The 22,519-nt window shown below is 44.9% G+C and overlaps 1 protein-coding gene across 1 annotated transcript in view; it reads left to right on the top strand.

Moving 5' to 3' along the window:
* NEK11 (NIMA related kinase 11) overlaps window positions 1–22,519 on the top strand; it is a 106,497-nt gene that overhangs the window by 29,339 nt on the left and 54,639 nt on the right. The window contains exons 4-10 of the mRNA XM_041003826.1: window positions 213–277; window positions 1,344–1,470; window positions 7,366–7,515; window positions 7,609–7,687; window positions 9,784–9,869; window positions 16,666–16,753; window positions 21,933–22,047. Coding sequence (XP_040859760.1) covers window positions 213–277; window positions 1,344–1,470; window positions 7,366–7,515; window positions 7,609–7,687; window positions 9,784–9,869; window positions 16,666–16,753; window positions 21,933–22,047 — 710 coding nt within the window. The remainder of the gene's footprint in view (window positions 1–212; window positions 278–1,343; window positions 1,471–7,365; window positions 7,516–7,608; window positions 7,688–9,783; window positions 9,870–16,665; window positions 16,754–21,932; window positions 22,048–22,519) is intronic.

Raw genomic sequence — 22,519 nt, 5'->3', positions numbered from 1 at the left:
AATTCAGTTTTATTTTGCCTTCTCGTATGCAGCGTTTATAATTTAGAGGTGTATTCCCCCTTTAACTCATTTGTTGGAGGTTCTTTTTATTATGAAAGTATATTGGATATTACCAAATTTCTTCTCCATGTCTATTGAGAACATCCTATGTGTTTTTTTTCACTCTTCATTCTGCTAATGTGATTCAGTACGTCTCACTTTTCCTTTTGTAGGAGGATACTTCATCGAGACTTGAAGTCAAAAAACATATTTTTGAAAAATAATCGACTTAAAATTGGTAAGAATGTAGGGCCCAGCACAGTAGCCTCGCGGCTAAAGTCCTCCCCTTGCACATGCCAGGATCCCATATGGGCACCGGTTCTAATCCTGGCAGCCCCACTTCCCGCCCAGCTCCCTGTTATGGCCAGGGAAAGCAGTGGAGGACGGCCCAAAGCGTTGGGACCCTGTGCCCATGTGGGAAACCTGAAAGAGGCTTTGGGCTCCTGGCTTCGGATTGGCTCAGCTCTGGCTGACTTTTATTGAAAATATATCTGGGTTTCAATAAAAAAGAAATAGATCTTTAAAAACATTGGTAGGAATTTGAAAAATATGTATTCCAAAAGCCTTAAAGAGTCTACTTTTTTTCATTTCAAATTTTTGTACATGTACCTCAAAATGTTAATCATTCATTATTTAATCTCAGATCTCAACCTGTCTGATGGACCAGTAAAAACTACTTATTTTCTGATAGAAGTTGAAGTCTAAATTACTTAGTACGTATGTGGTTAGAGTTCATGAATGTATTATGGTTTCTGGCTTCATGCAACATACTGAGCAAATGGTTTGACAGTTATTTTTTAGGATTTATTTTATTTTTATTGGAAAGGCAGATATACAGAGAGGAAGAAAGAGACAAAGATCTTCCATCTGTGGATCCACTCCCCAAGTGGCCGCAATGGCCAGAGCTGGACCAATCCAAAGCCAGGAGCCAGGAGCATCTTCTGGGTCTCCCACGCAGGTGCAGGGTCCCAAGGCTTTGGGCCGTCCTCGACTGCTTTCCCAGGCCACAAGCAGAGAGCTGAGTGGGAAGCGGGACCGCCAGGATTAGAACTGGCACCCATACGGGATCCTGGCTCATGCAAAGCGAGGACTTTAGCCACTAGGCTACTGCACCAGGCCTAAGTCTATGATTTTAAAGCAATTCACTGGCATTGTATAATTTAAGGTATTGCATTTCTTGCTTTTTAAAATGATGTGAAATGCTGCATAACGAACTGATTCGATTAGACATTCATTGCTTTGTTGCTTTCCAGGGCTGATTTTCATTGTTTTAAAGTATCCATATGTTTAATTGTTATTTGAAGGGGATTTTGGAGTGTCTCGGCTTCTAATGGGATCCTGTGACCTGGCCACAACTCTCACTGGAACTCCACACTACATGAGTCCTGAAGTTCTGAGGCACCAAGGCTATGACACCAAGTCAGACATCTGGTGAGTGGCGGGGCAGAGCAGGTGGCACCACCTGCCACCTGACAGCTTGGCGCGGTCTGCTCTTTGAGTCTGACTTAATGTTTGCACTCAATTTATCTCTTGGACATTCTGTGGCTGGAGTTACAGCAAAAAGGGCTTTTGGATTTGGGACTTGATACAGTATGTTAAATTGATTTCAGAAATTCTCTTTCTTCATAAATTAATTGGTTGGTTTGGATTTGTAATTCCTGAGCCACAGCGGGCCTGGGGGCGGGAGGGGGGAGTCCTTACCATACCAGCACCATTACATTTTGATATATTTCGACTATCCTATAAAATGTAAGCATTTGTATTGCTAGATACTGTGCTTGATTGTATGTTAAGAGGAATTTCCATCTCTGGGGAATTTGTAGCTTTCCTACAATTTTCTCGTTACTTTTAAGAATTTTGCTGAAGATATTCGCTTTAAAGATCGGTTCTGTGAAGGCTTTTCTGGGTGACAGACATGCGGGAGAGCTCCTGGCTGTGCGCGGCGGGGCAGTTCTCCTGGAAACGCTGTGAGTCTCGCCACAGAGAGCACGTGGGAAACTGTGTTCCTTCTGTCCTACTGTAAGCAACAGAGCCTGTTGGGGAATATTTCATTTCCCTCGAAGAGGAAGCTTACATCAGCTCTTCAAAGCTGGAGAGGACAATGTAGCTAAGAACTTATTAATTAAGTAATTATTTTATGCAAATTAGCACAAGCATTCCGTGCTTTCGGAGAGCAGGAACGCGACAGCTGAGCCCGCTCCGTCCTTCCGGAGAACACACAGTTGGACACGGCCTGTGTCTGAGCTGAGGATAAGGGAAGCACGGCAGGGCCAATGGCTCGGCATTTTCCCAATGGGTCGTTAGTTCTGTTGCTGTCTGGTGTCTCAACTGGGACACTCAGCTGGGCCCAGCCATGGCAGTTCCTTGGCAACCCTTACGACGGCTCCGGTCTGAAGTTCCTCGTCCGGCTTTTCATTGCTAACTTCCCCCAGCCCTGGAAGTCATTTGCTATATATCCCACCTGTCATCTTCCTCATCCTTCCCTGCTGGTGGCATCTCCCCAACTCCCAAGAAAAGGAAAACCCAGCCCAAAGCAACCAGAAACTGCAGAGGACTGTTCACAGCGATGAATTCCTGCACAAGTCCACTTTAGTTAACACCTGCTATTCGCCCAAGACTGCAATAGCCTTTAGGATATAAAAGGAAAAAAAGCGATGGGATTCCCGCCCCTCAGGAGAAGGCTTGCTCCTTTCGAATCCCTTTTCTCCAGCTTTAGGACACTTGCAAAAGTGTCAGAGGATCCCCTGGCCACTCCGGGCCCTGCCACCCCCAGGGAGATCCAGCTGAGGGCTTTGGCCTGACCTAACCTGGGGTGTTGTGGCCATTGGAGATTTGGTGCGTGAACTTGGGAGTGGAAGAGTTCTCTCTCTCTCTCTCTCTCTCTAATTCTGCCTTTCAAATTGAACAAGTAAAAACTTCAAAAAAAAAAAAAAGAGTAAGTTAACTAAGAAACCCATCATTTAAGTCTTCGGAATTACATATAGCTTGCCCAATCAGAGGCTTGTCTGCTAGGAAACAGAGGCAGGGACGCCACAAAGAGAAGAGACAGAGTCTTTATCTTGGTTTTCCCAGTGTTATCTTAAAAAAAACATCCTCCCTAGTGTTTAATAAGCAGTTAAAGCAATGTCAGACAGTATCAACCTAATAATTTAGGATTCAGGAATATCTGCTTCTGAAGAAATTTAAAACAACCCAATCTACTCAAATATAAAAATACAGGAGGATTTTAACTTTTTTTTAAAGCATTAAGAATATTAACTATTTAGCAAACACAAGCTTAGAATGTGTCATCATCCTTATTTCAAAGAATCAGCCCATTATGAATTTAGTAATTACCTTAGCTGCCTCTAAATAAAAACATGCTTATCTGATAATGAAATTTCTATTGCCCGAGCTGAAGTGGAAGGGATAATAGAGCTGTTAATTGCGGTGGCAGATTCATACAGCTGATGGGTCGTCTTGGAGAGACGTGCTGCTGAGTGAGCTTGAGCGCGGCGCTGGGACTCTGTCTGGGCCTCAGCGTGGAGCGTTTGTTCATTGTGGAGTATTTTCTGAAGATTGGAAGCACTTATGAATAATTGATGAGCATCTGGCTTTAGCACCAACAGTTGTATGTTTTATATATAGAATGCTTAAAAATGGACTTATCTAATATCCATTATATTTTCATCTATTCATGTTTGCCGCTATGTAACTTTACTCTTCTTCTACAATCTAGTAAATGTTGCTGCATTCAATTATTCATAACATTTAAGTACATAAAGTACCTGTCTTTAAAGTGGGTGAAGTACCAGAAGTTGATACACAGTGGTTTGGGAGGGGAGGCCTGTTAGGCTCACAGGGGACAACGCCCTGGAGCACGGCTGGCTTGTATAAGCAGACATCAGGATTGAGGTTGACCGAGGAGGGGGTCCTGGGGGTTCCTGTTCATGCACAGTACTGGAGTCAGGCTTTTGTGACCATGGCAAAAGTCCAAGATTAACTGGGTTAAGAGAGAGAGCCTGCATCTACCTTGTCTGGGCGGACAGAGAGGAGGAACGGCCAGTCCCACACTGTCATAAGTAATACAATTGAAGAGTAAATCTTGATTATTAATATTATAAATTTTCTGATTTTTTAATATATTGGCTATTCTTGTCCTTTTGAATTTCTGTATAAATGTATTTTAAAAATTAATTTAGATAGAGAGAGAGAGAGAAAGAGAGAGAGAGATCTTCCATCTGCTGGTTTATGCCGCAAATTCACAAGAGCAGGGACTGGACCAGACCAAAGGCAGAAATCAGGAGCTTCCTCCAGGTCTCCCAAGTATGTTTAAGTTCCAAGATTTTATTGATTCTACAAAGCAAACAATTTGAATAAACAAATTTATCCTTAAATATTTAGAAGAATTAGCTAAGTGGTCTTGTTAAATAAAGCCATCTGGTCTGGGATCTTTGTTGGTGGAAAGCCTTTTAAACTTTATTTTTGTAATAATTGCTTACCTGAGTTGAACACTTAAGGGACTGCTCAGGTTTTCTGTATTCTCTTCTGCCAATTTGGTCCATTGTATTTTGTTTTAAAAGACTGTTCGCTTCACTCAGATTGTCAAATTTGTTGTCAGAAAACATTTTTGCAATATCACCTTAATACTCTCTGCAGAGTTTAAGGTCTCTTCTCACTCCTGTTATTACTACATGGTGGATTTTATTTCTTTTTTCTTGATCAGTTCTGCTGGTGGTCTATTCACTTTATGATGGCTCATTTTCTTTTTAAATTGTGTGTTTCTATTTCGTCTTACATTTTCTTTGATGTTGTTTGCAGTGCATTTTTAACTTCTCAAGCTGGCATAAATTTTAAGGCCCTTTTCTTCGCTAATGTATGTGGTACTTTAACTCTTGCTATAAGCGCTTGTGTGGCATTCAATAAATGTCAAGTTTTGCACCTTTATTAGCATTTGGATAAAAATAGCTACAAGGCCAGCACTTGGTGCACCAGGTAATATCGCGGTGTGCTGCACCAGCACCCATCCCATAGGGTCCTGGCTGCACCACTTCCAATCTAGCCGCTCTGCTGATGTGCTAGCCAGAGAGAGGGAGGAGGCCCAGATGGAGCTCCTGGCGCCTGGCATGGGCGTGGCTCAGAGCAGCCCACCAGCCATCGCCAACATTTGGAGATGAACCAGAGATGGAGAATACCAGAGGTGGTATTCATGGCTTTCACGATGATGCCATTTATCCTCTTCTGCCTTTTTGCTTTACTTTGTTATGAATGTTTAATTCTAAGTTTTAAGCTACATGAGATATTGCTAATATTATTTTATGGACATTTTGATGATATTGGCTTCGTCCATTCAAGAACATGGTATGCTGATATTATTTCTTAGAGTTAATATTATTATTATATATCTGCGAAATTACTTTTTGCTGCCTTTTAAAAAAATTTTTTTTTTATTTGAAAGTTGGAGTTACAGAGAGAAGGCAAGTGTTGCTTCACTGCTCACATGATCGGAATAGCTGAGCTGAGCTGAAGCCAGGGGCTTCTTTGGCACCTTGTACATGAGGCCAGGGTCCCCAGGGCATGGGGCCATCCTCCCGCAGGCCACACGCAAGGAGCTGGACCAGACGTGGAGCAGCTGGGACTGAAACCAGCGTCCACATGAGATGCAGGCACTGTAGGTGGCGGCTTAGGCTACCACACCACGGAGCTGGGCGTCGCTGTGCTGTTTTCTTCCTGCCCTCCTTGCTTCCGCCTGAGCTCACTTCTTCCATTAAGGGAACCCGTTGTGCAGTTATGCTATTTATAAAATCTTGTATCGCTGTTTTGTGTTTTTTTTTTTCATAGATCACTTTGTTCTCATATATTTTGTCAAATGCGTCCCAACCTAATTAAAAACAGACGCTTTCATGCCACAAGAGGTAGGAGAAGGGAAGCAGCGCCTTTAGAGGACTGTTTTTTTAAATGCTTTGTGCTGTCAGTAAATTCTGTTTTCTCAGGAGAGAAATATAGGTGTGTGCTGCTCTGCCAAGTGGCATTTTATAGTCTTACAGACTATAAAGTATATGGAGCTTGGAATAATTTCCATAATTTATAGTGTTTACATTGATCTCGGGCGTTGAGATCACATTGTTTCTGTAACAGCGACTGTGTTTCTGTAATAGAAAGAGTATAGGGTTTTGAAAAATGCCTTAACTCTAAAGTTTGTTCCATGTTTACTTAGCTGTGTTTTTGGCCACATCATTTGGTGTCTTTGAGCCAGTTTCCTTAACTATAAAATAGGAGAATATGATATTGATTCTATTTCGCTGGAAAGTTACGTAAGTGCACACTTCAATTAATTGTGAATTTTAGTGCTGGTCCTATTTACTAGAACAGAGTCCCAGGGTACATATGCAGAATTCTTTTACAAATGCACGCTTTGGGGCCAATGCAGTGGCGTTAATGGACAAAGCTTCCTCCTTTGGTTCCAGTATCCCGTATGGGCTCTGGTTCATGTCCTGGCTGCTCCATTTCCAATCCAGCTCCCACGTATGGCCTGGGTAAGCAGAGGAGGATGGTTCAAGTCCTTGGCATCCTACACTCACATGGGAGATCCAAGAGACACGAGGCTCCTGGCTACGGATCGGCTCAGCCTCTTGGTTTTGTTTATGATAAAGAGCTATTGAAAAGATTTTTCTGCTAGTGTTTCAGTTGCTGATTTGTATGGTTAATTCAGTTTCTGATTTGTTTGCTTAATCCAACAGTGAATCCACTGTCGGGTGGATCTGGAATTTTAATATTCGGCTTCCAGTCCTCTAGGGAGAACTATACATGTCAGTTGCAGCTGCAAGTAGCTGCTCTCCCAGCCTCCTTACAAACGGATCATATTCAGAAAACCAATGAAGGAGGCCCGTTTTCCTTTTCAAAATGCTTGGAAACCCTCACAGGAAAGGTTAGGCTGGCAGATTTAAATTTTATTTTGCATATGCCACATTAACAAAAACTGCCTCAGGAAGACAATATTTGGTTGCATTTTGCTTTTTCTTTCACTAATTAAAAAAATTTCTCGCTCCATTGATCAAACGTTTGGGTTCCTTACCCAGCCCAGGCGTATCGCTGATTCCTGATTTGAGCATTTTCCTTGGACAAAAACGCGTTCATTCTGTCTTCCCTTCCTTGCACTTTATTCTGTCATTTTGTTTTTCTGCTTTATAATAAACATGTTTTTTTCAGTAGAGAAGTGAGGCTTTTAGAGAGAGTGCGGAAACGCCCCCCCGACCAGTCCTCTGACCTGTCTGACTGTCTTGGCATGACGCACAGCTTTCAAACAGGATGACGCTCCTCGTGTAAACCCTTTGACTTTGTCTTCAGGTCGCTGGCGTGCATTTTATACGAGATGTGCTGCCTGAGTCATGCATTCACCGGCTCGAATTTCCTGTCCATCGTCTTCAACATCGTGGAGGGCGACACGCCTTCCCTCCCGGAGAGCCATCCAAGAGAACTAAACGCCATCATGAAAAGGTAGGGACGTAGGTACGTGGTCACAGAAACAATTTCACAGCGTGCTTATTTTGTAGTTCGCTTGGCAATAATCATGTGTTTTAAACGTTACAGCATGTTGAACAAGAATCCATGCTTGAGGCCGTCAGCTATGGAAGTTTTGAAAAGCCCCTATATCGATGAACAGCTGCAGGTATTTAAAGCAACAGGGCTTCTGGGAAAGAGTGTTAGCATGTGCCCACACGTGCCGAGGCTTGAAGGTGTGCCCTGGGAATGAGATGCATTAACAATCAATCAAGGAGGGCCCGGCGCGGTGGTGCAGTGGTTAAGGTCCTCGCCTTGCACGCCCGGGATCCCATATGGGCGCCGGTTCTAATCCCGGCAGCCCCGCTTCCCTTCCAGCTCCCTGCCTGTGGCCTGGGAAAGCAGTCGAGGACAGCCCAAAAGCTTTGGGAACCTGCACCCGCGTGGGAGACCCTGAAGAGGCTCCTGGCTTCGGATCAGCATAGTATCGGCCCGTTGCGCTCACTTGGGGAGTGAATCATCGGACGGAAGTTCTTCCTCTCTGTCTCTCCTCTCTGTATATCCGCCTTTCCAATGATAAAATAATAAAAAATAAATCTTAAAAAAAAAAACAATCAATCAAGGAAAGAAGATAAAGTTACGGAGAAGCTGAGGGCAATATTGAGGGCAATGTCTTTGCAAAAAAAAAGAGTGTAAATTCTGGTTCCCTGATGCCATTGGGGGATTTTCAGAAGATTTATTTATTTCATAAACAGAGTTTGCAGGGGAAGGGGGAGAAAAGCTTCCATCCACTTATTCACACCCCAAATGGCTGCAAGGGCTGGAGCTGGGTCATTCCAAAGCTAGGAGTCAGGAGCTTCCTTTGGGTCTCCCACATGAGTGCCAGGGGCCTAAGGTCTTGAGCCGTTATTGGTTACTTTCTGTAGTACATTATCAAGGAGCTGGTGTGGAGTAGCTGGACTCCAGCGGGTATCCATAAGGGATGCTGGTGTTGCCAGCTATTCCGCAGCGCCAGACCCCACGGTTCTGATTTCCTGCCTAAACTCCACATCTGCCCGCAGTGCCCTCGTGGGCAGTGGCTAACCTCAATAGCTTTATACAGGTCTCGCACTGACTGTAACTCTGGGGTTTTTCAGGGTGTTAATTAGCCATGGTGTTTTGTAGTGTTTAGGTGATTTTGTTTTTTTTCCTGTAGACCTGAAATTTTTTCAAAAGCAATTTTGAAAGATCTCATCATGTTTAGATTTGGAAAATTTGATACGGTGAATCTAACTCAGATGGTTCAAGAAAAAATGAATGGTCCCCCAAAAGAGTTTCTTCTTTTTTTTGTTTTTAACTTCTTAGATTTTCATGACGCAAGTCACTCAGGCAGTTGTCCTTCTTCAAAACTGTGTAGCTTTCAAAGAGTGTCCAGTGTAGCTGGGAAAGAGACAGCAGCAGGTGCTAGGGACACACATTTCCTCTTCCGGTGCCAGGCAGGGTGCTGATGCTGCAACAGATGTGGCTTCTGTTCTTTCGATGCCTGACTGCTAGTGAGAGACCCAGTCATCAAGGCCACGCAGCCAAGAAGCAAGTGACCTTAAATAGTCACAAACACCGGGAAGGAGACAAACAGGATACTGTACAAAGAAGACGGGAGGAAAAGAGCTGCTATGGTTGGAGAAGTGGATGACATTTCAGCGCCAGGGAGTTGATGGGATGCCACTGGTCCCCAGAGCTTAATGCAATCTTGCTCCCAGGGAGGAGCTCGTGGACAAGCCCTACCTTGGACTGTGTTCCACAGAGACAGGTGTAAAAGAGAGAGTTCTTTATAAACCTGTGTCCCTGAGAAAACTCCTGCTGAAGTGGCGAATGCTGAACCCAGGCTGGGAGGCAGGTCTAAGCCAGCCCCCATCCCGGTGCTTGAAGCCCTCCCCGAGTGCAGACGAAGCAGGCTTCAGAAGACCCTCTGAAACAGAGCAGAGGGCCTGGCTGGTTGAGAGCACATACCCTCTCAGGGGCTGTGTGCAGAATGAAAACCTTCCCAGGGATCCAGGGGAATCTGCTGGAGCAGCAGTGCCAGAGGAAGTGGGAGAAGAGGGGAGGAGCCTGAGCCCGCAGGTGTCCTGCAATAGAATGGGCTACACAGGGAGGAAGGGTTAGCAGGTCTTCACACTCCCTGCATGGCAATTACACCCCAGATCAGAAAGACTCCAGGTAGTTTTGTGCCCTGTTCTTGATGAAGATGTTTGGTCAGGGTTGTCATTTTTGTTTTTGTTTTTCCAGCACTTAAAGTGTAGATATGCAGAAATGGCTGCAGTAAACAAGAACCTACACTGTCAGGAGGAGGCTGCTCATGTAATTAATGCTGTGTAAGTAATTGCTTTGCTTTTTCAAAGCCCGCCGAGCGTAAACATTAAATGCATTTGTCTTTAAAAATCTATTAGTGCTAAGCTGACTGCATGGAGTAGCCCAGAATTCACTCAACTCCTGCCAAGAAATTAAGAGGCTTCAGTAACGAGGCATTCCAAAAGCCTCTACCCCAGGTGGCAGCAAATTGGAATCATCAAAGTTTAAACCACTGCACAGCTCACCCGTCCGCGGGCCTAACTCGGCAGTCGCCTTGTACGTGTTTAAAGAAATGAATACCGCGAGCACTTAGTAATATTCATGCTAGCGAGCCTTCTGGAACATGTGCAGATGGCTTTTACGTGCTGTATGTTTAACATGAACTGGCAGCGTATCTGCTGAAAAGGGAATGCTGTGCAGTCCTGGATGACTGAGCTGTGACATTCTGCAAATACACATCCCCTTTCCACCAGCGCTACAGGAACTGTTGCCCAGAAAGGCGTAATCACGTCTCAAGCCTCTGTCTTCCCTCCCTCTAATCTGGCGTGCTGCAGCCTGCACAGTCACAGAACACCCTGGAATCGGTGGTTACTTAGACAGCCGTGAGCATTCATGCAGCACACTGGCTGCTGTGTACCTGCAGGGTACTCTGCTTTCCGAGCTCAAGCCTGCCCGTCTACTGAGGGCACCCTGCCCAGTCTTAACAGGACCCGCAGGAATGGCCATCCCACCCTGGAAGTGTGCAAGACAGCGGGAAGTATACATGAACAAGCGGCTGTGGGATTCTTCATCTTAGGGACAATGTTAAGGTCCTGTAAGGTTGGTTCTTATTGGAAATCTCCAAGATTCTCTGGATTGTTGGCAGCGAGACTCGTCTCACAGTATGTAGTATATATATGTATATGCCAAGGACACGGCATGGCTTTAGTTGCTCAGGAGCCTCCTTCAAAATAAGCTAGGATTTTTTTCCCCAAACCTATGAGCCAAAAGATAATGGATCCATGCATTATTCACTTCTAGCAGACACTGGGGAAAGTGTCCAGTATGGTTTCAGGTCCCAAAAATATGAATCACATCAAAAAATAAACTGAATCTAGAGGGACTGGGTACCGTACCATTCGGTCTTTCCTGATCAGAGCTCAAGTGATCTGGAATCTTCTAGTGCCCACCAGTACAGTGGATTGATGTAATTAAATTACAATGCAAAATCGATGTGTGTGGGAGGGGCTGCAGTTGGCTTGGGCTAAGATCCCAGAACACAGACACTCTGTTCAACGCTGTCTCTAAACCTAACGGACCGCGGCTCACTGTGCGTCACTAACCTGATGTGGCTGAGTGTTTATAAGGAAAACTGGAACAGCATATTGAGAGAAGGATTCGAGACTGGCACTGGTATCATAATAAAAACACATTTTCAGTAAGCAAGATTTTTAAAACTTTATCTTTTAAAAAGATTTATCTATTTTATTGGAAAGGCAGATATATAGAGAGAAGGCAATACAGAGAGAAAGATCTGTCTGCTGGCTCAATCCCCAAGCAGCCACAACAGTCGGAGCTGAACTGGTCCCCAGAGCTGAGCTGATCTGAAGCCAGGAGCCCGGAGCTTCTTCAGCATCTCCCATGTGGGTCCCAAGGCCTTGGCCATCTTCAACTGCTTTCCCAGGCCACAAGCAAGGAGCTGGATGGGAAGTGCAGTAGCAGGGATACGAACTGGCAACCATTTGGGATCTCAGCGTGTGCAAAGCGAGGACTTCAGCAACTAGGCTACTGCACCGGACCCTAAAGCTTTACATTAAAAATTATCCTGTTTTTACTTTTTGTGTGAATTATGTTAGGAAAAGTAAACTTCCAGTAGCGTTTCCCTCAGTTTTACAATCAGGTAAGTGGCCATTTACTTATTAAAAAGACATTATCATGCTGTAGAATCTGTACACTAATTATAAAAGCTGTTATTTATAAACCTGTTACGGATTTAACCCGTTGAGGCATATTTTCGTGTTTGGATGGTCTGGCTTGTAGTACGGAAGCCTCTGCATTGAAACGCAGAAAAGTTCATTCTTTACTGACCTCTGCTTGTTTGTTTGCTTAGAAACATTGATAAATCGGTCATTAGCCCAGGCTCTGACGGTTGGCGTAAGCCTGGCATGTTTATACAAAGTAGACGCTATAAAAAAATGACAGTTTGCTCACAAATGTACATGGGAGGTATTTTTGTAAACAATGGGAGAGAGAATCCGTTTAATAGTAGTCCCGACCCTGTTAACTTTCACTGTATTGACAGATTTTTCCAAATAGCCCCAGAAGCCAGCTTGTATTTACAAATGGGACAAGTGCATAAAGGCATTTGTTATTGCATTATCTGTTATGATCCTAGTTGATGGCCTAATCAACATTTTTTCCCCTTTAAACAAAACAAAGCACCTCTGGGGGTAAGTTTTTAAGCATGGTGTTTTAATAGCCTGGATTTGTATAACATAAGTTATTCTATATTCTTTAAAAAAAAAAAGCTGGGATTTCTAATTTTATCTTAGTAATTAGAGATAGAGTAATAGATGCTTTGATTAATTTAATATTTTTGGAGCAAGGCAAGATTTGTTCGCAGCAGAAATCTCCTGTAGCAGCAGCCAAGAGGCGCTCCAAGAGGAGGCCCGAGAACGTGGTTGGATTGGGGCCCTCGATGTGCGAGTGTGAGCAGGGACAAAATGAGACCAGTGTTAGTTCTCATTTTATAGTGCAGCCACAAAACAGCTTTGTATTTTGACACTGTTTACGATGAATGGTGCGCCAGGATCCAATAGTTTGGAGGCTGCTTCACATCGTGAAATACTGATTTCACTTCATCACTAATCGTGTCAGAACCCACAGGGACGTGCAAAGGAGATCTCGTGCTATAAAATAAGGGATGTATTTTGCTGAATGCATGGTAGCAGAAGGCACTTGTCTGCATGGCGGATGGTGTTCCAGAAGGGCGAGAGCCGCCTGCAGTGTTCAGCTGAACATCTGTGCGATGACCTTTCCTGCTAGCGTTTCTTGCAGGAGCTGAGCGCGAGAGGGCGCTCTGTTGTGCTGGGCGCTAACCAAGTTGAGAATATGGTTGCAGTATTTCAGTCCAGGAGCAATGTTAGCATGTTTGCTTCATGGAAAAAACGGCGTTGTTGAAGAATAACATTTACCGACATGTTGAGGAGTTATGACCAGACACTTGGCTCTTCTAAAAGTACTTTACATAGATTAACTCGCTTCAATGTAGGTCGAGTCTGTGAAAGACCCACTGTCTTTAAAGCAGTCACAGAAGTGACTTGTGCAAGGTTATATAGTTTGTAACTGGGTGCTGGGAGGGATTAATCTGTGCAGGTAACTACCACACTGTACTGTCAGAAAATATCAGCTGTGTGGGGCCAGGATTGTGGAGCAGGTGCGCTGGGATTTGTAGTGCTAACATCCCGGACCACGGCGCAGGTCCCAGTCCTGGCTGTCCTGCATCTAATCCAGCTCCCTGCCAGCGCACCCGGGAATGTAGCCAAAGATGATGCAAGCATTGGACCCCTGCCACCCATGTAAGACCCAGCTGTAGTTCCAGGCTCCTGGCTTTGGCTCGGCCCCGCCTTGGCATGCATGACCATTTGAGGAATTAACCAGCTTTAGAGGATCTCTCTACCTCCGTGTCTCTACAGCTCCCGCTGTATTTGGCCTTTCAACTAAAACAATTGAATCTTAAAAACAACAACAACAACAACAACAAAAACAAGTAGGGCATGGTGCGGAAGTCTAGCGGCTAAAGTCCTTGCCTTGCACGCATCAGAATCCCATATGGCTGTTGGTTCTAATCCCGGTGGCCCCACTTCCCATCCAGCTCTTTGCTTGTAGCCTAGGAAAGCAGTCAAGGACGACCCAAAGCCTTGGGACCCTGCACCCACACGGGAGACCGGGAAGATGCTCCTGACTTCAGCTCAACTCAGCTCCAACTGTTGCAGCCACTTGGGGAGTGAACCAGGAAATGGAATATCTTTTTGTCTCTCCTCCTTTCCGTATATCTGGCTTTCCAATAAGAGTAAATAAATATTTAAAAAATAAAAACTATGTATCCAGCCTAGAATATAAGATACCTTCAATACATTGTAACTACCACAATAGGAACATTTTGTAGTACTTTTTTTTTTTATGTGCCTGGCACTGTGCTCAATCAAGCACGTTCTTTTCAGCTACTTGCCCAGCAGTGGAGTTCATGTGTGGGGGAGGCAAGCAAGGCCCACCCAGAGCTGTGTCCTGCCAGCGGGCTTCTCTCGAAGGGCCCAGTTGTCTCTTGTTATAAAATCCAGTCATAGGCAATAAAACAGGAGCAGAGATTAGCAAAGTACATAATTTACTTTTGGACAAAAATCTAATTTGAAAAACATTGCCAATTAACTGTAGTCCTGGCTAGCTCATTCCCTCCCCGGAGTTTATCAGTGCTTCTTGGCCTGGCTGGTCTGGAGGCATTTCTGCTGTCTTGGGAGTATAATGATTCTTCCGCAAAATATTTGCTAAGTGTTTCTGAGCGTGTTTGGGATGAGTTGCCTGTGGGGAATCTTCATTATTTATAGAGGGGGAAAAACACCTCCCCTGCAGCTTCTGTGGGGTGGCATGCAGTGCAGGAAACGACTCCCCAGAGGAAGAAAGCGACTCGGGGTGCAGACTGCTGCAGAGAACATGGAAATGCTTAAGTCAGCAGCCCTCCTCTGCGTGCGGGAGGGCCTGGGTTACCACCCAAGGTCCCAGGTCACCACCCAGGGCTTGGGTCACTGCCCAGGACCCTACAAGAACTTACTGAAAAAAAATGCCAACCTACACATGACCATACACATGAGAACTTCAAACACTATATGGAAAAGCAAACTTGAAAGATGTGTATTTTGATGAAGGAAAACTTTTTTAAGTCCATACATAATTTATTTATAAGACACATTTTTCCACGGTCTTTTTGAAGCTCCCTGGGCTTTGTTGATTCATTTACTCATTCACTCAAAAGATGATCATTGAGCCCTAAATTAGATCCAGGTCCTATTAGAATCAGGCTTCCAGTCTTGTGTGAAGCGGAAGATGGGACATTAAGAGGGTTAGTAGTGATGAAAATAGTCAGTCTCCAAATGAGACCTCACAGAGGCTGGCACCTGCTGTGCATCCCCCAGCAAGAGGACGGAAGAAGGCTTTACATTACTTAAGATGTATTCATTACTGCTCGAATGGCAAATTTACCCACAGAAGGAGAGACACAGAGAGCGAGACCATTCATCTGGTTCACTCCCCAAATGGTCACAACTCCCGGAAGGTGCGAGTTGAGCCGATCCAAAGCCAGGACCAGGAGCTTCTTTCAAGTCTCCCATGTGGTTTCTAGGACTGGAGTCATCCAGGCCACGAGCAGAGAGCTGGATGGGAAGCACAGCTTGGGATATAAACCAGCATCTTTGTGGGATACTGGGGCTTGCAGGTGGAGGCTGAGCCTGAGGAGCCACAGCACTGGTCCCAGAAGTCTAGCCTCAGGTCAGTGCTGTTGGGAAGGAAGAGATGGCACCAGAGTGACAGGGAGTTACAAGAAGTGAAATGCCAAGCGGTAGCCCAGCATAGCTGGAGTGTAAATTAGTGCAGTGGTTAAGGAAGATGGCATGGAGGTTTCTTGGAAAATGAAACCCAGAGTTGCCATACGATGTGGCAGTCCTCACTATGGCATAGAAGATTTCTCGGCACACCCCTCCTAAAACTGTTCTGCACCTCAGCTGTTGACATATGCCTTGTTAGAGTTATAAGCCAGTTTAGACTATCCTAAAATCTGCCAAGTTCAGCAAAATTGTGCTTCAACACTATAAAGTGCTAAATACTAAAATGAAAATAGACATGAGAAGGTTGAATAGTACCCCATAGCCATTTTAAGGTGTATAGGAGCCGGTTGTATATAGGGTAATGCCAACTTATGTACAAGATAACTTGACCAAAAAGGCAATCAATGGCATTTTTTTTTTTTAAATCTGGTTATATGAACATCTGGATTGCCCAGTAAGGACTGAAATCTTTGCTGCAGTTTAGAAGCTGGTCTATTTACCTCTACTTCCTTATAATAGAGGAAGCAAAGATGGCATGGCATCTATAGAAAATGCCGCTTCCACAGTGACTCCCATAATTTCTGTGAGTTCTTTGGTATGGAACTTCGCCTTCCCTTCCGGGGGTGTGTTCGTCCTGAAGCACCTTTTGAATTAATGTGCGTGAAGTCCCTTGCTAGGCCTTGGGGGCCTGGACCCTGTCACCACACCCAGACCTGGGGGGGTGAGCCCTGTCTTCTCGTCCAAGCACGAGATGGGTGTTCCTGAAAAGAGAAGGATGGGCCGATGTTGTGCTCAGCTGCTTAAGCTGCCACCTGTAATGCTGGTATCCCATTTGGGTGCCTGTTGAGTCCTGGCTGTTCCATCTTCCCTGCCAGAGAATCTGGGAAAGCAGTAATAGATGGTTTGAGTGCCTGGGCCTCTGCACACACATAGGAGAGCCGAGTGAAGCTCCTGGCTTTTGTCTTCTTTGTAGCCCGGCCCTGGCGTCGCTAGCTTTTTGGAGCATGAAACAGCACTCTCTCTCACTCTTTCTCTTATCTGCCTTCAAAACAATTAAGTAAATCTTAAAAAAAAAAAGACACGATCATCTGAGTTAAGCACAGCCTTCCTCTTGCTGAAGAAGACACTTTCAACCATCCCACTCTGCCTGTTGAGACAGAGAGCATATTTATCTGTATAATATAGACATGATTTTGTTTTTTTTAGAAATTTGTAGTTATTTTTCTGTGTTCACTTTATGCAGAAAAATCGTGGGAGAAAAGCATGAAGGAAGTACGATGCGAAGGGAAGAACCTCGGCGCTTCCGGCAGCTGAGGACTGGCGCGCTCCGTGTAAGAACCTTCTTACTTTACATTGCACATTGAATCTTTCCCCGTTTCGGACTCCTCAGATTCAGGGGGCTTGCTAGGTGAGAAAAAGGACAGGGTGAAAGACAAAATCATCCAGGTCAACACGGTCCATTTCCAGGAGAGTTAAGAATGTGGGTCATCTGTGGGTAAAACACCAATTCCAAACCGCTGTGTCTACAGATTGATCAATGAATTCATCCAGCAAATACTGCGTACCAACCAATATTTGGCATCGAATACCTAGCTAATGAGTTAAAAATATTGCTTTGTAGAACATATATGTGCATATAAGTTTTAAATTCTGCTTGTGCTATTGTTGCTCTACTTCCTCAGGCTTTTGTTTCTTTTTCTCTCTTGGATGTTTTTCATGTTTTTGCTTTAATTTTCTATCTCCCATCAATATCTTTATGTGTTATGTTAATTGCATTCAAACCCTGAAGAGACTGTCAAATAATGTATAGGGTTGCAGACTCACAAGAAATGGACTCTAAATTCACATCCTCTGTATAATATTCCAAATTTTTCCATAGCAAGTATCTTTTGCGATGAATAAATACCTCTGCGTGGGTCTTGGAGGAGGCTCTGGTGAGTGTTAAGGTAGCATTTGTGAGGTCATATTTGGCCGAAAGACATCAGCTCCTGCCTCATAATTGTAAAGGCCGCTTGGGATGAAGTCATTTTTATGGAATGCTTCTACTTTCTTGGTTTTGGAGTGTTCATTCATTACGGATGCACACACCTGAGGCAGATTCTTTCCTTTGCCAGGAAGGAACAAGCTCTCGCAGCTCTGGGAGTGATTCCCCAGCTCTAGGTTGTGTTAATTCTGCTGTTGCTTAGTCATCAGAGGCCTCCCTCCACACTCTGGGGTGGGCAGATTTCTAGAGTTCACTCAGCAGCCCAGAGCTTAGGAACACTCTTTTTTTTGCCCCTCTCCAAGCTGACAATGATTTGGCCTTCTTCATTATTTAGGGGTTCTGGAAGTGAAAGTCTGAAGTGAGCCAGACAAGGCACCTCCCGCCTCCGACCTCCACAGTTGCACTGTGTGGATTGAATAGATTAGCAAACAGAGTGGAGATGCTAGGGGCTAGGTGCTCGTTCGCACCTCATCTATCCACACACCTGGCACCCTCACCAAGTGAAACCAGCAATGGGTCTGCTGCCAGCCCAAGAGACTCTAGAGAAGGGGTCATTCCAGACTGGAGAACCTGGTGGGAGGAAGTATTAGAAGGGCAAGGCCACAGAAGCAGGGTGGAGTCTGTCCTTGAAGAAACCAACAAGGATGGAAGCCTTTAGGAGTCTCTACAACCTGGGTACCCGTCTTTAGTGCCCCATGCTCGGCCTGGCCTTCGGCGACAACCTGTGGCAAGGTCTTCAGTTTGGTGTGCTTTGTTCCCACAAGACTGAGAAGGGCACAGGTCCTGGCAAAGGCAGGCATATTCGAAAAGATGCTGTGTTCAGGTATACGTTTATGTAAGTTACCTGTCCACTTTTCTATAAAAACTCACATTTTCTTTTCCCCACTGGAAAACTCAGGAACCCTTGATTGCAAGGCATTTCCCCTTAAGATTGAAAATTGAGAAGAAACAGCATGGCAATTTTTTTTTTCATTTTCTTTTTTAATATGAATTTTATGTTTTATAATGATAACGTGGTAGATCAGGGTGGGAAGGATTGAGGTTTAGGGAAAATTGAGGTTTAGGGAAAATTGGGTGTATTCATTGCTTCCCAAATTGCTCTTTCTTCTTGTTGTTTCTGGGGAAAGGGGAGAGTCAAAGGGGGAAATTACTCATGACTTTCCACACGTCCCAGTGCCCAGGGATGAGGGACCGCCACCTCCTATCAACCCAGGGTCTCAACGTGTGCATATTGCGAGGGTTCTGTCCAACGTTTTGGATAGTTCTGAAATGCTGCCGATTTCACCGATTCAAGGTTGATGGCGTCACCCTCCCAATGTCCATTGGCTCCATTCACCCAGAATTTGTGTTCTTGGACTCGCCTGCAAGAACATGTCCTACTTAATGAAAAAAGGCAGACCAGGGGACACAGGCCGTGATGTGAAAGCTGACTACAGCAGCTCATCTGGTGCTGTAACAGAACAAAACTAACTGGACAACTACCCCAAACAAATGACGATAGTCAAAAAATCATGGTAATAAATAATAAATGATTTTCTCTATTCTTGTAATGACCATATGGGAAAAAGAAATGTAGTTCCAATTATGAAGTGAAATGTAGGTGCTTATAATCCACGTAACTGCTGTGTTTTTCCTCGGTGATTGTTCAAGGTCATCATTTTGTGTTGTGTTGATTTCTGTTGTAATTTTTATCAGCAATGTTACTAAACTTCAAGGGTGTGTCCCAGTCTGAGCAAGCAGAGCCCTTTGGGAGTTCTGAAATAACAGAAAGACGACATCGTATGTGAGGCAGATCCTCAGGAGACAGGAACCAGACTGAAGTCCTGATCTTGGTCCACTCAGAGAAAATCCACAGAGATCTCATGGCTTCCCATCTCCTAAGTGCCCAGGGACATCTCAGTTTGATCCCCTTTCAGGAAGTAAAGGGAGCAGTGCGGGAGGTCGAATGCTTTGGTCACTCTCGGATCATAGAAGACTCAACGCTGCCAACGTCTTTGGCTCTTACGTTGCCGGAAGCTTGTCTCCCAGGTTTGTCTATTACTGGAGGAGAGCGTCCGAGCAGATATGTGGTTCTCGCTTCTGATCTGCATGAAGATGAGGTCCTCTTCCAGCTGGATTGTGCCTAACTACACGATTGCTCAGTGGCCCTGGCTTCCTGCCTGCTTTTGTGTCATTGGTTCAGTCATTCCCCTTGGGCCGTTTGTTAGCATCCCACTTTCGGTCTTTCAAATGTCACTCGCTCTTCAGAAAGACCTCCTGATCTCTGGGGTCCATAATCAACTGGCCCTTGTCCAAATTCTCACCACCTATCCAGATGCACTTGCATCCCTTAGGTCTTGTTCCAATACCAATTCTGGTTCCGATGGTCGGGCCGCTGCGTTTCTGACAAACTCCCTGCTGATGATGGTGTTGCTGATCCATGACAACACACTGACTAATACATGAACAGAAGAAAGCAGCTCAGCCTCAGAGGAGGAAGGCAGGACCTGAAATAGCTGCCAATGAACAGAAGAACTTGCCATCTCCTTAGGGAAAACAACATTTAGACGACACGGGGCAGGAGTAAGAGAGTATGAGTAACCCGAGGGAAGGCTTTCTTGTTTGTTCCAGGAGGATTAAGAGGCAGCCAGACAGAGAAAAGCAAAGTCAGTCCCACTCACAGGCACGGGAGTGAAGCCAGTATTATGAGCTCCACAGAGTAAAGTAAGAAGCCATGGGGAAGCCATATGCTGCAGAGGAGCCCAAAGGGTTTTGCACATTCTAGGGAGAGACATCACTGAGCTGAAAGAGTCAACTAAAATACAAGAGAGCGGTTGGGTTACTGAGATGAGGGGCTGAAGGAAATGGGATGCAGGAGGAAGATGCTCTCGGTGCTGACTGCCTGCTGGCCCCTTGCCCGTACATGTATTGATGATTTAATTTCTTCCTAAGCTAATGGGGGCTCTGGTTTCTGTCTCCTCTCCCTTTTCTCCTGCTAGTTGAAGCAAACCACTTCACAGTTCAAAAGCAGCTGGAGAGAGTCGGAGCCGGGTGGTGGATGGGCTCTCTCCATGACCCTCTTGAAATGTGTTGAAGAAAGTCTTTGAGGCACGGAGGAGAGCAGCTTGCTTGCTATTCAGACCTGAACCGACAGGCCTTGCAGTTTGGCAAACATTTTCTGCTTGGCTGAGCCTGGTCGTTGGGATCTTGCAGCTCAGTCAAATGTGGAATCAAGTTAGGGACCTTTTCTTTAAAGCCTCGTAGCTTTAAAAATGACCGAGTTCCACCCTACGTATGACAAAGCCCATCTTTTATCTTGCAACATATATGATTGTGATGGTGTGAAGGAGAGACAGAGAGAAAGATTTTCCATTTGTTGGTTTACTCCCTAAATGGCCACAATGGCTGCAGCTGAGCCAATCCAAAGCCAAGAGCTTCTTCCAGTCTCCCATATGGGTACAGCGTCCCAAGGCTTTGGGCCATCCTCTGCTGCTTTCCCAGGCCACAAGCAGGGAGCTGGATGGGAAGTGGAGCAGTTGGGATATGAACCAGCATCCACAAGGGATTCTGGTGCCTGCAAAGAGGATTTAGCCACTGAGCCATCTCTCCAGGCCCCAGCTCTGTTCTTTGTTCTCCGAGTTATCTTGGTGCTTTCAGGGACCCCTTGAAAATCTGGTGTAACTTCATCTCCTGAAACAATCATTGCCCGGTACAGAAAGCAGGTTTCTTAAGAAGATTCTATGACGACATTCTTACAGATGGCTCACTGCCATTAGGCATAACTTCATTTCATCTATTGATGTAGAATTGGTTGAACTTTCTTCTTAATTTCCTTTTTTAATAAGAAACTCCTGGAGCGATTCCCCCTGAAAGCCATCTGTCAAAGAAAATAGGTCAATTCAGCATCAGCTGCAGATTGCAAATGAAGCTGCGGAAAGAGACACAAGTGATTTGTTGAAGTACCTGTTGGTGTATCTGGGAAACTCATATTTGTTTTTCCAGAGTGGATTTTTTTCATTATGTGGCTTTATAGATATTTTTCTTTAAGAAACTGGAATTCATAGAGTCACAGAGTCTCAGAATTTTTAAAGGCAGCTCCAAGACAACGTGGAAGTCATTAAAGCAAAAAAGCTGTAATCTCAAGATAAGGAAACTGAGTAGGGATGGAGCAAGGTGAGATGGATGGGATGGATGTCTTGGGCATGGTGAAGGAGACCCATGCTCTCAGCTGCCAAGGGGGCCTCCCCTGTGAGAGCCTGAACAGAAGTGTCTTCAGTTTTGCACATTGGGCCTCCAGCTTGACTCCATAGTCATACTTCCTGCTTGAGGTCAATGGAGGCAAATTGTTTACCCAAGGTCACCTCTCTCATTGACTATTTCTTTGCCCCCAAGTTAGCCTCCTGAAGTTGGAAAATAGGACCTGTTTCAGGAAGTAGGCTTTGGTTTCCAGAGTCTTCTCAACAAGAGCATTGTTAATGTTGTTTTGCTTGTGATAGTTCTACCCGCCTTTATCAGCTTCTCACAAATTCTTAATTATCTTCTTCAAGGGTTTTGAGCAATTGACTTCAGAGAAGCTGACGGCGTCTCAGCCTCTTCCTTGCCTGGGCCTCGGTGAAGTTGAGTCAGGCATAGAGGACACCCTAGTTGACGTTGGACATCATGGTATGTGTTTGCATCAGTTCTGAGATGGCTGCTCTCAGCTGAAAACTGGGTTGTTGTGGCTAGTTCTGCAGTGGGCCTGGCTAGGCTTTCAGAACATTTCTGATGCACAAAGGGACTTCAGAAAGCTCTGGGAAAATGAAATAAAACATGTTTATTTTGGTGCAAAACATTTTTGCAATCTATGCATGTGAAAAGTGCTCAAAAATCTTGTGAAACTGTGTGTTACCAAAAACTACATATGGATTTCATGTGCAACCGTCTGCCATCAGCTTGGCAGACCCAGGCTGTGCCCAGCAGACAATGTAGACAGGCCAAGTCTCCATTCATCCCATTGGCTCCATTGAGGTAGCAGAAGAGAGTTGGACACCTACACCTGGTGAGGACTCAGCTGTGTCCTCCTTGACCTAACCTTGCAAAACTATAGTCGGCAAACACCGTTACCCTATTCTACAGTGACTCCTGCAACCCACAT

This window comes from Ochotona curzoniae, unplaced genomic scaffold (assembly GCF_017591425.1).
Source record: "Ochotona curzoniae isolate NIBS_2020 unplaced genomic scaffold, NIBS_Ocur_1.0 contig_1302, whole genome shotgun sequence".
Lineage (NCBI taxonomy): Eukaryota > Metazoa > Chordata > Mammalia > Lagomorpha > Ochotonidae > Ochotona > Ochotona curzoniae.
The sequence above is the reverse complement of the archived record's forward strand: the minus strand, read 5'-3'. Positions and strand labels throughout refer to the sequence as shown.